At 36.8% G+C, this 16,247-nt stretch overlaps 1 protein-coding gene across 4 annotated transcripts in view; it reads left to right on the forward strand.

Moving 5' to 3' along the window:
* ERCC6L2 (ERCC excision repair 6 like 2) overlaps positions 1–16,247 on the forward strand; it is a 135,819-nt gene that overhangs the window by 111,034 nt on the left and 8,538 nt on the right. For 3 of the 4 annotated variants that reach the window (XM_013048341.2, XM_013048343.2, XM_013048342.2), the window contains one exon: positions 13,279–13,460. In XM_013048341.2, the coding sequence (XP_012903795.1) occupies positions 13,279–13,460 (182 nt within the window). Of the gene's footprint in view, positions 1–4,129; positions 4,237–13,278; positions 13,461–16,247 lie in introns of those variants that run through there. The other variant, XR_001177085.2, reaches the window with a different exon arrangement.

Here is a 16,247-nt window from a genome sequence, read left to right on the forward strand (position 1 = left end):
TCAGCTGCAAGGAATAGAATAACCATCTAAAAGTGGCCTATACAAACAGACACATGAAGAGATGCTCAACATCACTAATTGTAAGGCAATTACAAATCAAAGCCACAATATCACCTCACATCTGTCATAAGGGCTAAAATAAAAAACACAAGAATAAGTGTTGGATGTGGAGAAAAAAGAACCCTTGTGCCCTGGTGGTGGGGATGCAAACTGGTGCACCCACTATAGAAAACAGTATGGAGGCTTCTTAAAAAATTAAAAATAGAAATACCATATGATCCAGTAATTCCACTACTGGATATTTACCCAAAGAAAGTGAAAACACTAATTCAAAAAATATATATATCACTCCTATGCTTATTGTAGCATTATTTACAATAGCCAAGATATAGAAGCAACCCAAGTGTCCATCAATAGATGAATGGATAAAGAAGATGTGGTATATAACACAATGGAATTTTACTCAGCCACCAAAAACAAAACAAAACAAAACAGAAAGAGAGACCTTGCCATTTGCAACAACATGAATGAACCTAGAGGATATTATGCCAAGTAAAAGAAGTCAGACAGAAAAAGACAAATACCATGGGATTTAACTTATATGCAGAATCTAAAAAAACAGAACAAGTGAATAAATAAACAAAAAGCAGAAACAGATCCATAAATAGAGAGAATAAGCTGATGATTGCCAGAGGGGAGAGGGGTGAGAAGGATGGGCAAAATGGGTGAAGGGGAGTGGGAGATGCAGGCTTCCAGTTACAGGATGAGCAAATCACAGGAATAAAAGGTGCAGCACAGAGAATATAGTCAATGGTATTGTAGTAGCACTGAATGGTGGCAGGTGGCGGCTATGCTTGTGATGAGCCTTGCATAACATGGAGACTTCTCGAATCACTATGAAACTAATGTAATGTTGTAGGTCAACTCTACTTCAATAAAGATTAATTAACTGATTAATTAATAAAAGTAACCTATACAATGGACTATTGAGCTAATTCACATAATAGCCAGTCTGTTGGTGGCTATGTCCAGGTTTAGTGCTACAGATCAGTGACACTGTAAGGATTCAGGCTCTCTCATCTTCTGTCCCACTATTCTTAGTAAGTTACCATTTAGTCCCTGGGCCTTTTGCCTCATGTTGTGGGATAACTACTGCATCTCAAGAACTCATTTTCTCATACAAATGTATCTAAAGACAGAAAGGTGTGGTTCTTTTCATATTTGTCTCCCTTTATTGGGGAGAACGGTCTTTCCTGCAAAACATGCCTACTAGCTTGCCTAACCTCAGTTTATCCCCCTCAAAAACTGAGAGAGCAATCCATCTTCCCCAAACACTTCTCTAAGAGAATTCCACTTTTGTCCAGACAACAAAGAGTAACAGTGGCTGTTGGTAAGGCCATCAACAATGTTTGCCACTATATTCCTGGTTAGCTTGTGAAACTCTTTTGTGTTAGGATCTGAGTCTTACTCTTCTATTCCCAGAAGCTAGGTACCTAGTACCTAGATATTCAATCAGAGCTTACTAATTTTAATTGTTTCTAATAGACACTAACTAAAACCTTCTCAAAGAGATTCTAAAAATAAAAAATGGGAGGAATTTTTAACATAAACATGAATTTTTTTGTGGTGGATTGGCTTTAGGCAGGATAAATAGGTTTGAACTGTGGTCCTTGATCTAATACGAAATTTGAGACTCTTTTGCAAATTTCTTATGGAATTTGTGATATTTTTGCCAATTTCCTGATGAGGCTGATATCCCTGTTAACATAACCAGAGTCATCTCTCACAGATTTTATGTCAAAATTGTTAGTATGTTGATGTTTTATTTTAAAGGTATCATCATCTCATAGCCAAGTTACTATCAGAATCAACTTTCAATTAATCTGTAAACAATTTTCATGACTCTGGCAGCCATTGCTTAAAAATGGAATTGGAAGGACATATCCTACTTTTATTCAGTATTTAACGTTATGCTGTTATTGTTGCCAGGTGAAGTAATGAATACCTTCAGAGGAAGAAATTTTGCTTTTGGTGAATTGTCTTCCAAAAATTTTTCTTACTTGTGTTATGTTTGTGTAAGTTTATATTCATCCAACATTCATTTATTGGAAGGCTGTTGGGTACATGACTCAGGACTCTCCCTCTCCTCCTCACTTTCCCTGTCTCTCTCTCTCTCTATATATATACATATACATACCTACCTACACACACACACACATCTGGTTGTTCTCTGTTAGAGGCATGTATAGATCCAGTTGCACAGGTAAGATCTAAGCAATCAAAATAGTTTCCAATAGTATAAGGGTCCTACCTATTCAAAGAGGGCCCCTTGATTTTGCTGTATTCCCTTGGTGTGTGAAATTAGGATTTTTGGTCTACATGCAACATTGTTGCTACTTGGCTTAGTCTGCTGTGTGTGATTACATTAACTCTTAAATCAAGGTAGATTCCATTTATGAGACTGACGCGCTACCTACTGCGCTATTGAAGCACCTGGTAGATTCCATTTATATAGTAAAGCTATCAAGTGAGAAATTGAAATAGCAATGCAAGAAAAAAAAAAAGATGCAAGGAAAGTCTCATGCATCTGGACCTTCAAGAATTGGTAGGACTATGCTGGGCAGAAGGCAGGGCTAAGGAAATTTGACTCCAAAAGTGAACATCATGATGTGTCTGGCAGTAGTGAGAAGACTAGCCTAACCAGACCAGCCTATATTGGACATCAGAAAGAGTAAGGCTGTATAGGGGGAATGGATCATGAAAAGCCTTGAATGTAGAGCAATAATCAAAAGATGCCAAACTGACCTGAACAGACCAAAATGTAAGATTTTATACTCTGACAAGTAACTTTCAACATGTGCAGAATATCTTACCATTCTTTGGTGAAGAAGGCCAAGAGCCAGGCCTGGAGCTGCTAATCATTTTTCTAGACAGAAAGACTCTTCTGCTTTCCCTCGCTAAGCCGGGAGCCTTTTCCTGGGTGTAGACCTAAAGCTGGGTGAAACCAATACCCATTCTGGATCAGCCTGGTCTGTTTTCCAACATGGAGGTAGCAAGTATGTGCTGAATGAAGGCATGTCAGTTTCTGGTAGATGAGTGGTTCTCAAAAGTGTCATCCATGGAATGGACCCCTAAGATACTGGAGGCTCTTGTAGGGGTCTGCAAGGTCAGAACTTTTTTCAGAATATTTCTAAGTACACTTTCCACTTGTTAACATTTGTACAAATGGTGCAAAAGCGATGGTGAGCAAAGTGCTGGCAGCTCAGTGTGAATTGAGCTGTGGCCCCCATGATACCTCATGGCCTTTAGGTTCTGTACTGTTACATATTTGCAGGAAAAGAAAACTAGCTTCTCTGATGAATATCCTTGATGAACTTATATCTTTGATAAAAAATGGCTAATTTTGTCAAATCTCAACCCTTTCATACTCATCTTTTTTTTCTATTCTGTTTGATAAAATAGGAAGTGTACATAAGCATTTGTTTAATTGAGCTGGAAACGGAACTAGTCACTTTTTTTTTTATAAAACATCATTTGTACTGGCATACTGGTTATTCAAATTTGTATATTTGGTAGATAATGTCTTTAAAATGAACGTAGTGAGTTTTATTTGTACTTCAAAGAAAACAACGGGCAGTACATGTTGTCAGCAATAAAAGTCAGGCTTTCGAGTGAAAACTAAAATGTTGAAAAACCATGACCATAACACTTTCCCTATACTTAAAAGATTTTTTTTTCCTGATGCAGTAGGTGATGATAACAACACATATGGTTTTCCGGTGTTGTACAGTTGAATGTATCAACGTTTTGAAGGTCTGCATAGCTCAGTTAATTGATATTTTCAAATGACCAGTGAACGATACCACAAAATCATGCTGGGGAAAAAAACAAGATATACTCATGAATTTTAATTTTAACAATATAAAAAATTTACTGATACAGTTTCAGGTTTTACATGAAATTAACCTTGAGTTTTGATACAGTATAAAAAAAGAATATCTCCAGTTATCTGATATTTAAAATAGTAAATATTTTAATATTTGATTATTTTTAATTAATTTAATATTTAATTATTAAAATATTCATCCCTTTTTTAACTACATATCTCTGTGATACTGATTTTCTTCAGATACTCCAACCAAAAGTTACTTTGTTGCAACAGATTGAATGCAAAAGCCAGATATGAGAATCCAGCTGTGCTTTATGAATCCAGCTATTAAAGACATTTACAGAAAGGTAAAACGTAGACTCTCAGGGAGCCTGGGTGGCTCAGATGGTTAAGTGTCTGCTTTTGGCTCAGGTCATGTTCTCCAGGTCCTGGGATCGAGCCCCACGTCAGGTTCCCTGCTAAACAAGGGAGTTTGCTTCTCCCTCTCCTTTTGTCTCTCCCCTCTGTTCCTGCTCTTTCTCTTGAATAAAATCTTTAAAAAAAAACTATAAAAACATGTTATTGATTTTTTAACAGACTAATAAAAATTTTAAATGTTTAATAGGTAAAACCCACACAAAATCTCTTTGGGGTCCTTCATAATTTTTAAAGTGTAAAAATGGGGTGCCTGCGTGGCACAATCAGATAAGCATCTGTCTGACTCTTGATTTCGGCTCAGATCATGATCTCAGGGTCCTGAGATTGAGCCCCAGGTTGAGACCTACATTGGACTTGCACTAGGTATGGAGCCACTGAAGATTCTCCCTCTGCCCCTTCCCCTGCTCTCGAGCACTCACTCTCTTATGTGTGCTCTCTCTCTCTCTCTCTCTCTCTGTCGCTCTCTCTCTCTCTCTAAAATAAGTAAATCTTAAAAAAGAAAGTAAGTGTAGGGCAGCCTTGGTGGCTCAGTCAGTTAAGCATCTCCCTGTGGCTTAGATCATGAATGATTCCAGGTTCCTGGGATCAAATCCCACATTGGGCTCCCTGCCCAAATAGTCTTTAGAGAAAGTTTTACAGTACTGTAATTAAGACATATAAAAATTCAAAAGTGTGTCAGGGCTATAAGATTCTAAGGACCTATTCGTTACTTTCTGGAAATCCTATAAGAACTGATAGAATTATGAATTTTAAATATGGAAGAGACTGATGGGAGTCCCTGATCCAGATTCCTATCCCCTAGATCCTGATCCCCAAATCAGTAATTATCTTCCAGGGTAGTGAGGCTCAAAAAGATACAAAAACTTCCGAGTTTCCCCTGAACCCCAGGGCCCGAGTCCAGTGTTTCCACTTTTATCCCAGAAGCCCCCAGATCCCGCTCTAGCCTTTTTCTGCAGGAGGTAATAAAGGGAATTTATGCCCTGATCATGCTGCCACATAGGACTGAGGGTGTTCGTGAACACTCCCTTTTACTGGGCTGCAGACTTTGGTGATTGCCACTGTCTCATCTGGCCTTTTCCACAGATGACTGCCATGGCAGTCCCTTCAGGGTCACAGATCCCAAGGAGATGGGGCTTTTATATTTCTTCTTGTAGTCTGCTCCACAGTATTCACCTGCTCTCCCAAGGCTGTCACTTTGTTCTTTTAGATGGGTAGATCTGTCAGTAAATGAGAAATGGCCTCTTGTGGATAGAAAAGGAACCTAGGCTCAGGACAGCCAATATAAACTTGTCCTGTTGTGACTCTTCCAGAAAGCAAAGCACTATTAAAAATATATAGATATAGGGGCACCTGGGTGGCTCAGTCATTGTCTACCTTCGCCTCAGGTCATGATCCCAGTGTTCTGGGATAGAGCCCCGAGCCCCCTGCTCAGTGGGAAGCCTGCTTCTCCCTCTCTCACTCCCCTTGCTTGTGTTCCCTTTCGTGATGTCTCTCTCCCTCTGTCAAATAAATAAATAATACCTTTTTAAAAACTAGATAGATAGATAGATACAGAGATATAGAGATATATAAATAGAGATGTGTCATTTCTTCCAGGAAGAAAGCAGACCAAAACCAAAAAAGATTTGGAATTTGCATCGAAGTGTTTTTTTCAGATTTGAATGTCATTTTTAAACATGCGGAAAATTTGACTTTAATATGTATTTGTGGTGACTCCTCTAAACAGCTGGCTTTTCTCCAGAGGATGAGTAATGACAATTCAGGGCTCATAGTTGTCTTTCCTGAATATTGGAAAACTGCATTTACAGTAATATTGCCTACCTCCAGGCAAAAATCTTGAATGATTACTTTAAGGATAAGAGATTTTTCACACCTGTACAAAGATTCTTAAAAGGTTTTTTGTCCTTTTAGAAACTCAGATGCCATTGAATAAATATATTTACATGTGCTATATGTTTTTATAGTACTCCTCATTCCCTGCTTTGCAAAGACAAGGAAGTTTATTACTTTTTAGAGTTTTTTTTAGAATTCAGCCCTTACCCAAAGGGAGATTTCAATTTTCATCTTTCATTTGAACAGATGTATAAACAACAGCTGCCTTTCAGACTTCACTATTTAAGATTTAATGAAAGAAAAAAAAATGAAAGTTTTTGTTGTTGTTGTTGGTTTTAGTCTCTATGGCAAAGTTGGTGTGATCGTTGGTGTGATCAGTACAGTGTGAGAACCTGTGACTACATGATACGCCCACAGGTGGCCATGATCATAGAGCACCTTGTGAGGCTCTGTGCTTTTCTCAGGAATAAGATGTAGACCAAGAGCTTCCTGTAATGGGCAGATCCTTTGGTAATCTTGGAATCCACTTTATTTAATCTTTCCGTTCAGGCTTCTCGGGGTCTGAGCGATCAGGACCTTCCAATGCCTTTGAAAATCTCCTCCCTGATTTCAATTTTCTCAATGATGAATCAAGCCTAAACATCTGGTTAAGGGAGAAAAATAGTGAATGTGTCTGTTAAATATGCATTGTTCTTTCTTCTGGTGTATGTTCTACAGGGTGTTTTCTGGAGAAACCAGCTTAGCAGACAGATCTATTCCAAAATTTTTTAATAAAACATTTCAGTAACTCCCAGTAGCCTACCGTGGAATAGTAGGAGCTTATCAGGCTGTTCTGCTTCATTGTGCCCTCCCCCAGTCCAAGCCTAAGTGGAGGGTACAGATGAGCAGGGAAGAAAGAATCAGCAGTATCTGCACTGGCTATAAGTGTGTCTCTAGGAATTGGTCCCAAGGAGCTTTAGAAAGATGGCAGAGATTACAGTAGTATTTCTCCTGCCAGAATGGGAATTGAAGGCTATTCATGATTACTTTTGAAACTCACTTTCCTAGATTGTAATGTTTCTTGCCCATTTGTTATAGGTGGGTGGCTACAGGCAAGATTGATCCCTATCAACTTTTTTATTGCCTTGCCATTCTCATCTAGGTGCTCTCTGCAGTTCTTTTGATAATTTACCTCCAAACTTATTTTTTACCTTCAAGACTATTAGTAGAAAGTTTTTTTTTTTTAAACTTAAACATTCTCTGTACTATTCCCAATAAAGTTTCCTAGTATATGAAGATAGATTTCCTACATAGCAGAGTAAATAGAAAAATGTTAATGTAATCATATGGCTGTGAGGTAGGGGCATATGTCTTTCTTTCTTTTCTCAGTACACTGATGCCAAAGAATGCCATCTTTTAAACCTTTTTAAACTTTTAAGAGTCAGGTTTTTTCCTTACTTTCATATTGAAAACCTATATATACTTTATCACCTTTTTTTAAAGCTGTGCCTTTTAAAAAATAACTATTGGTTCAGTTAAAGTAATATAGTTTGGTTTAGATCTAATGTCTTGAAATACAGACAATGCAATGCACTTTTGGTTCAAAGGAAAAATAAAGTATTATCAAATGTTATCTGAATGTTTCTTAATATTGGCCTGAAGATAAGGAACTTTCCTGGTAGAACCAATATAAACCTAAAACTTTCCATGAAGAAATAAATTGCACAGAATTATATACAGTTGTTTAGGTCTAGTGTGGATTCATTGTGGCTACTCCAGAAGACAGGATTTTTCCCTACAAAAGTGCCCTCTTATTCATTATAATCCTAATGTATATCTTTTACAACTTAAAGTAAGTATAGCTTTTACTTTATAGAATGTAGACACTGTACATTTTTAAATAGTAATTTTTATAATATATTCTCAAACACATTTTACAGATGCAGTGGAAAAATCAATAATGATTTTATAACTTCATCAAAATTAAATAGAAGCTGATAGTCATGAAGTCTTTAAAGTGAGCTATTGCCAAGTTAAACATTTAGTTCGGAAAGATGAGACTGTTTTGGCCAAAATATATTAGAACAATTGTCATTTATAGGAATAAAGTGTTTAATGTTTTAGCTTGAACAAATTTTTATATTATGAATTTTAGTTTTAACAACAATTACCTTTGTAAAGACAACACATCATGTGTTTAAATTCTTAATTATATAAATCAGATTAGGACTTGGAGAATCAGACATAGCCTTTTATCTTTTTAGCCCTGTGTAACTGTGGTCTGAAGGGGGACAGTTTTTCCTTCACTTTTTCAATTCTCAACTAACTGCTCCATATAGTATGTATATGCCCATAGCACATTACTGCTCATAGATTAAAATTATTACTTTAGGATTCTCTGATAAACCCACCTTCTTAAGGAGCCCCCCATTTCCATTCAACTAATTTCATTGTCAAATGGATTCTTAACTGCATTCTTACATTTCCTAGAAACAATTACTATGTTCCTTATGCTAAGTTTTGTTTCTAATAAAGATTCCACAAATTAAATTTAACTTTTCATACACACTATAGTAGAAATACCTAACAATACTCAGTAATTAAGCAAATAATCATGAATTTAGCAATACTAAGTTATAAATTATATTCTAATAGTGTCAAACTTTCCAAAATACTTATTAGCAGAAATATTTATACTATATAAATATGTACAAAATCCTTATCTTTGTAATTTCTTATCATTATAATCATAAATTATCATATGAAGGTAAGCTTCATCAGAATGACAGAATATTGATGTACTTTCTTAAGGCAAATCTTGATGGATAGTTTTAAAGAAACTTTTTTTTTTTTAAAGATTTTATTTACTTTTATTGGACAGAGAGAGAGAGAGACCACAAGTAGATAGAGATAGAGGGGAAGCAGGCTCCCCCCGAGCAGAGAGCCATATGCGGGGCTCCATCCCAGGACCCTGAGATCACGACCTGGGCCAAAGGCAGAGGCTTAACCCACCAAGCCACCCAGGAGCCCCTTAAAGAAACTTTTTAAGAAAACATTAGGAACAGTTAGGGGCTTTGCAGAAACTGGCATTTCTGCTTTATCCATGTCATTACTGCAAAATTTCTTTTTAAATACAGACATAGTGTTCCGGTTATTGGCCATTCTACTCTCTAGGTGGAAAAAGGAGTGGATTCATTTTGCTTTCTTTAGCAAGCAACCTCACCCTTTTTCCTAGTGTTAAGAAGGGATAGTATTGTCTTTTCAGTTCCTAATCTAGTTCATTTTACTGAATTTTTTATTACTCAAGCCTTTCTTACTATTGCTACTTGTTTCAGTAGTTTCAAAGAACTCTACCAAAATGGAAATCTGAACCTGGATAGATTAAAAAAAAAAAATGAAGGATATTGTATTGAGCCCATGTGGGAAAAGAATGTTCTTCCTTTTTTTATGATTGTCTAACATAATCAGGTTTTTAAATATGGGATATTTGGCAAAAATTAGAGATCCACATGTTTGATACCTGTTGTTAGAAAAGCTGAATTTCCCTGAAGAATTTATAAAACTGACTTTTAAAAAAATGTATCCACACAAAATATGAGCTCTGTAATCCTGCCAAGGTCAGAAAGACCCAGAGTAATCATGTAAATTATTGAAAATTGCCATTGTCTGGCATGATTTCTCTATGGCTTCAGAAATTGCAATATATAAGGATGGAGTGTTCTTGGTTGGCCCAGTTCCTTCTTTTTCTGTTTATTCCCTTAATCTTCATGTAAACATCCCATCTCTCCTTATAGTAATAGATCACTATTTCTTGGGGACCATCTAAGATGATGAGCCTTTTTATTGGAAACTTTCAACCATCATCTGTTTTCTTGTGATGTAAAATAAATGCATCAAATCTCTCTCAAATATATCTTTAAAGATCAGCTTTCCTTTCTGTTAATGTTTTAAGATTCAAGAAACTATGTCTTTAAGGAAAGTGCTTTCAACATTTTGTGTCTGTCCATCTGGTTTCACAAGAGATATTTAAGAAGTCAATTTATTTTCATTAGAAATGGTTTGTTACTACAAAACATACAGTTTCAGGGTCTCTGGCTGGCTCAGTTGGTAGGGCATGTGACTCTTGATCCCAGTCATAATTTTGGTACCCATATTGGATATAGAGATTATGGAAGGAAGGAAAGAAAGAAAGGAGGGAGGGAGAGAGAGAGAGGGAGGGGGGAGGGAAGGAAAAAGAAGGGAAGGGGAAGAAGGAAGGAAGGAAAAGGGAAGGGGAGGAAGGAAAGAAGGAAAAGAAAGAAAATAGTTATATCATATGTGTTATATTCAGTTTTTCAATAAAATGAACTTGAATATAAGTTGAAGAGATAAATGATTTATTTTTTAAAAGAAAACAAAACATTCCATCTTTAAAATAAAATAAAAAATGGGCTTGTCACTTTTAAGTCCCTTAAGGGTTGGGGACTCTTTGTATATGTAAATATCTTTGTTCTCAACTGCATAGTGTGGTGGCAGGAAGATAACAGGTGATCAGTAAATATTTGTGGAATGAAAAACTATCCCCTACCCATATTCATTTATATGTGCCATTTCAATCCCATCTAACAAGAAAAATAAAAAAAAAAAGAAAAGAAAAATAATTATGTCATTAGCAAGAATCTGTATCTAGTACACTCTTATAGTCTTTGTATGTCTGAAAAAAAGAGTAATTTAATGATAGTTAAACTGGGTATAGAATTCTAAGTTTACGTTTTTTCCCTCTCTGCATGTGGATGGTATTATCTAATTATCTCCTGGTGGTGGTGGTATTAATGAGAAGTCTTTCTTCAGGTTGATTGTCATTTCTTTGTGGGATATCTTTTTTTTCTCCCTGCTAGTTTTTAAGATGCCCACTGTGATATAACAAAGTACAAGATTTATTATTATTTTTCCCACTAGAGATTCTCTCTCCTTTTTTGTTTTGAGGATTCATGGCTTCTTCAGTTACCTGCCATTGTGTTTTTGCATTATCTCTTCTATTTTCTTTATTTTTTTCTTCTAGTATTTTAGAAATTTTGGTATGTCTTCTTACTCTACCACTTTCCCAACTATCATAGTAAGGTTGTTTAGTCTGCTGCTTTAACTCATATTTTGAGCTTGTTGCTATCTCTGTTTTTTATTTCAAAACTATATTTCCTTTTAAGAGTTTGTGTTTGGTTCTTTTTCAGATCTGCCTATATAATACCCAGTTCTTGCTGGTAAACTCTATTCTTTCCTTTATCTTTCTGGACTTGCTAATGATTTAAAGCCTCTTTCAGGTTGCTTCATTATCTATAATTCCTCCAATTGTGTATTCTCACGCTTGTTGCATCTGCCCCATTTTCATGGTGGTGGGTTTTATTTGTTCTTCATAGCTTTTGCCTCAGCTCTTCCCCACACCCCCACACTGGAATCAAAAGCATTCTCTAGGCTATAGAAGTCTTCCTAGGGTATGTTTTTATATTCATCTCTCATTGAGAGCCATAGTTTTCAGTGATTCCGGGCCAGTTTTTTATGTTGGTTTTCAGCTTAGATTTTCCATACACTCAGGTGCTACAAAATCAGATTCCACAATTGGCATAGCCTGGGCAGTCCACATTTCATCAGTGATTCTTCCTATCTAGAGTAGGAAATTAGCCTGCTTCTCTCCTGCGTTCCCAATTTGGGCTTTCCTAGCTTTAATATGCAAACTGGATATCCTCCTTTGTTTTTGGTTTGTTTATTTTTTAATGCAGGGAGTTCAGTCATTTTCATCTCCCCTTTGGACATGAGGTCCTACAGACTATAACTTAAGGCATTAGCTCCCATTCACAACTACATTACTTCTTTGCTTTTTGGCACCTAGTGATTTACCTTTCTTACTTCTGAGCTCAAATATAATTCTCCTGTTGTCAAATTATATACAGTATTTCTCTTTTTGGGATGGGATAGGACTTTCCACATATTCACTATACCATCATTTCAGGGAAATTGGAACCATGGAGTTTAAAGTTTTTTTTTTTCCTTGACCCAGTATTTTTAACAATTTATGTTAAATAAGCAACCCATATAGTCTGTAAAATAAATATTATTTTATGTATAATTTTAACCAACTGTAACTAGCATCTTAAAACTATTAAATATCTTGGCAATCCAGTAGAGATTAAAAAGTAGGATTTAGGGGCACCTGGGTGACTCAGTGGGTTAAAGCCTCTGCCTTCAGCTCAGGTCATGATCCGGGGGTTCTGGGATCGAGCCCTGCATTGGGCTCTCTGCTCAGCAGGGAGCCTGCTTCTCCCTCTCTTTCTGCCTGCCTCTCTGCCTACTTGTGTTCTCTGTCAAATAAATAAATAAAATCTAAAAAAAAACGTAGAATTTATGAAAATAGTTTCTTATTTAATTCTCACATAAAGATTATTATTTTTTTTAAAGTTTCACTACTTACATAAAACAGTCATATGCTTAACCAACTAAGCTACCCAGGTGCCCCTCAAGTCATTTTTGTTGTAGATAAAAATGCAAAATGTAGGAGATGAAAAGATTGTTAAGAACCCTTAGAAGTCTATTATTCATGAGTAACCACTGTTATCATTTGAATATATGTTTTTTCAGAAATTTTATATATTACTGTATATTTAAGAACAAAAATGAAATTATATCCTACTTAACAGTTTTGTAAATGGCTTTTTTACAATAAATACAATACCTGAAAATCTGACTCATAATATTGAGAGAACTTACTGAATTTAAGAATTTTAAATAGCTCATTTTTATGCCATGATTTTTATAATCATTAACTTTTATCCTCAGTATTGTGGATATGGTATGCAATCAGTCTTGACAATGAAGGCATCATCTTATTGTTATTACTTTTATTCTATCTTTAAGAAAGATATATCTTTAAGATATATCTTAAACCATAGATACCATGGAAATATCATAGTATTTCCATTAGTTTTATATATTTCAGAAAGATATAAAATATAACTTTTCCCCATATCTTCTTTTTAAAAATCTAGGTTAACATCTCTTATAGTGCTTTCAGTTAGGGAATTTGATATACTTGATTATAAAGAGTTCGGGGGGAAAATAAAGACATCTTCTCATTTAACCAAAATTAACTGTTTTTTCAGACTTTGGTTTTGCTTTCCTTTTCTTTTCAGACACATAAAGAAAAAGTGAAAACAGATACATTGACACATACAAAGAAAGATCACCAACTAAGTGAAGGAAGTATTTCATTTCCCCTTTACATTTCACACCCTGTAACCCAGAAGAAGAAAAAAGTCTACCGCACAGACCAGACCACCTTCATAATTGGGGAAACGCCAAAGGGAATCCGCAGGTATGTCTATAACAACATTGGACTTATTATTATTATTATTATTAAGAATTATTCTCAAAAGAAATATAGCTACTTAATAAAATATACAAATTATTTGAATCTTAACCATACCTGACATCTCAATTTGTATACTTTAAAAAATAAATTCCAGATGTTTTAAATGTTTTTAGAAAGCTAATTCTTGAATTGATAAAAAAAATCATTTTATATGGACACATGAAATACTTAAGTGCATTATATTCATTCATTGAATATATATTGAGCATCTGATATATACTCAGGCATTGTGCTATGTGCTGAACATACAGGGTGTAAAAAAGGACATAGAGCTTACAGTGCAGTGGTAATTGGCATTAAACCATAAGAATTTTCAAAAGTAAAAAAAAAAAAAAACATAAAATGATATAAGAAAGAAGTGGACAGGCCTCCTTGATAGAGAATAATGGGATCTGGAAGGGGTGCAGATAGCTTTCTATGAGGTAGTCAGGGAAGACCTCACAAAAGAGTTGACATCTTTGACCTGAGGGATAACCAGGCAAAGAACTAGAGTAAGAACATCTCTGAGGAGGGAAGAGGTTGGTACACTCAAGGAACTGAGTGCTTCGTGCATGATAAACCAAGCAGAGTGCCATGAGGTGCAGGCTGAGGCACAGATGGGGCTGGAGCATACAAAGCCCTATAGGTTGCGGACAAGAGTTTGGATTTTATTCCAAGTGCAGCCAGAAGCTTTTGAAGCATTAACGTGATCTGATGTATGTTTCTAAAAGATTGTTCTAATTTCTGTGTGGAAGACAGCAGACAAGGCAGGACTGTAAGGAACTAGCTAATGGTGGTTGGCGATAGAGTGGTTGCCATGGAGACAGTGAAGTGGATGAATTCAGTTTGGTGCTGGACTGGTTGTTGGAACAATAGACTGGGCTGACTAAATGGGGAAAACTAGCAGAGAAAAGAATTTTGAGTGGAAAAAAAAATCAAGAATCCTCTTTTTGTTCAGATTAAATTTGAGGTTCTATGGAAATGCAAAATAAGCAATGGATATGCTTCTCTGGGGTATGGGGACTGGAGATCTAAATGTGGAAGTCATCAGCATTGAGATTATAAATGACTTTAGAGCCACAGACTGTATGAACAGCTTAGGTGTCCAGCACAGAGAGGAGAAGAAAAGCCCTAAGACTAAGTCTTCAGGTGACAGTAGCCCACCAGGTAGGAGCACAATACAAGGTCCTGAAGTTCAAGAGGAGTGAAAGTTTCAAAAAGGAGAGAGCACTTCATTTTATTAAATGCCTCTGAGAACCTGAATCAGATGAAGTGGGAAGGTGCCTCCTGGAACTGGCAGCAGAGAACTCATTGACTGCCGTGATTGGGAGCGGCCTGCAAATCTCTGAGCAGATGCTGGGGTGCAAGCAGGGGATGGGCGGGTAGACCCTGTGACAGCTCTTGGAGAGTGAAAAATATTAGGAGCTAGAGGGCATTGTCAAAGATAAGCTTTTTTAAAGTTGGGAAGATAATAGAACCTGTTTGTGTATGGAACAGGGGAAAAAGAGAACATGCCCAGGATGGGCTAACAGAAGCCCTGGAGGCAGGAGAGAGTGAGGTCAAGACCCATGAAGAAGGTCTAACTCCTAGATGAAGGGATGAAGACAGGAATTGTGTACAGTGGTATTTCCTCAATTAATTGAAAATTAAAGTATCAATTCAGAGGGAGAGAAATTTCAAGAAAATCATTAAATAAATCGCTTATAAAATAGGACAGCAGGTTTAGTAGGACTAGATTCATGTCTCATGACTCATGTTAAGTCCTGTTTGAGAGTAATTCTAGTAGAAGCTTCCATGCAGGTACGCAAACTTTGTTCAGCAAGCTTCAATTGCTCAGTTACAGACACAGAATAGAGAGATGTTCAGGGGTTAGAATGGAGGGAAAGAGAAGCAAGGAAGCTGAAGGATGTTTGCAAAGGATTAATTATAAAATTGAACCTAAGCTAGACAAGGGGAGGCTTGATGAGGTCAGAAGTACCTTCCAGCATTATGGTCATGGAGGAATTGAACAGCTGGGCTGTTGTATAAAGTGCCTGAATTCAGGGATTTGCAGGTTGTACAGTTAATGTTATGACAGTGGCAGTCTATGGTCTTGGGAATAGGGACCTGACATGCAGTTGACTCTTGGGTCAGGAGCGGTAAAGAAATTGGTGGGCCATGAGTTGGAATAGGGTGGGACATCCACATGGATATTGGTGTTATCAAGAATGATGGCAGGAGATAGGAAAGGAGGTGGGATTAATCTCCAGTGTTCAGTCACTAGCAGGAAGCAATTAAAAGGTCACTTAACAAGTTGCAGGAGAGAATGGTTTAGTGAGATAGCATAAACTTAAAAGAGGGGAAGAAGTCTCCAAGGAAATAATCATCTGGAAGCAGCAACGTGAACCATGAACCCTGAGATTTAGGGTGTGAGGCTTAAGAGCTTTAGCGTGTGAGGGCTGCATGGGACAAGGCAGTATGAGGGGACAGAGGGACTATTCTGGAGAGGAACAGGGAGTTGGTAGATCATGGCCTTGTTCTGGGGGCACTGCAAGAATGGTCTGGAAGGGTGAAGGATTGCATATGATTGGGAAAGGAGAGACAAGGAGGGGATGAGAGGCCAGTGGTTCCAGGTAAGAGAGGAATAGTGGCTGAGGTAAGTGGGGATGGGAGGTCTGGTTGAATCGGCCCTGAAGGCTCAGCAGGCAAATGGTGATGGCTCTCTAGGTTCCAAATTCTCTCCTCAGGGTTTGGCAGATCCTCGGCCGTTGG

Source organism: Mustela putorius, unplaced genomic scaffold (genome assembly GCF_011764305.1).
Source record: "Mustela putorius furo isolate JIRA1106 unplaced genomic scaffold, ASM1176430v1.1 tig00000876_pilon_pilon_pilon, whole genome shotgun sequence".
Taxonomy (NCBI): Eukaryota; Metazoa; Chordata; class Mammalia; order Carnivora; family Mustelidae; genus Mustela; species Mustela putorius.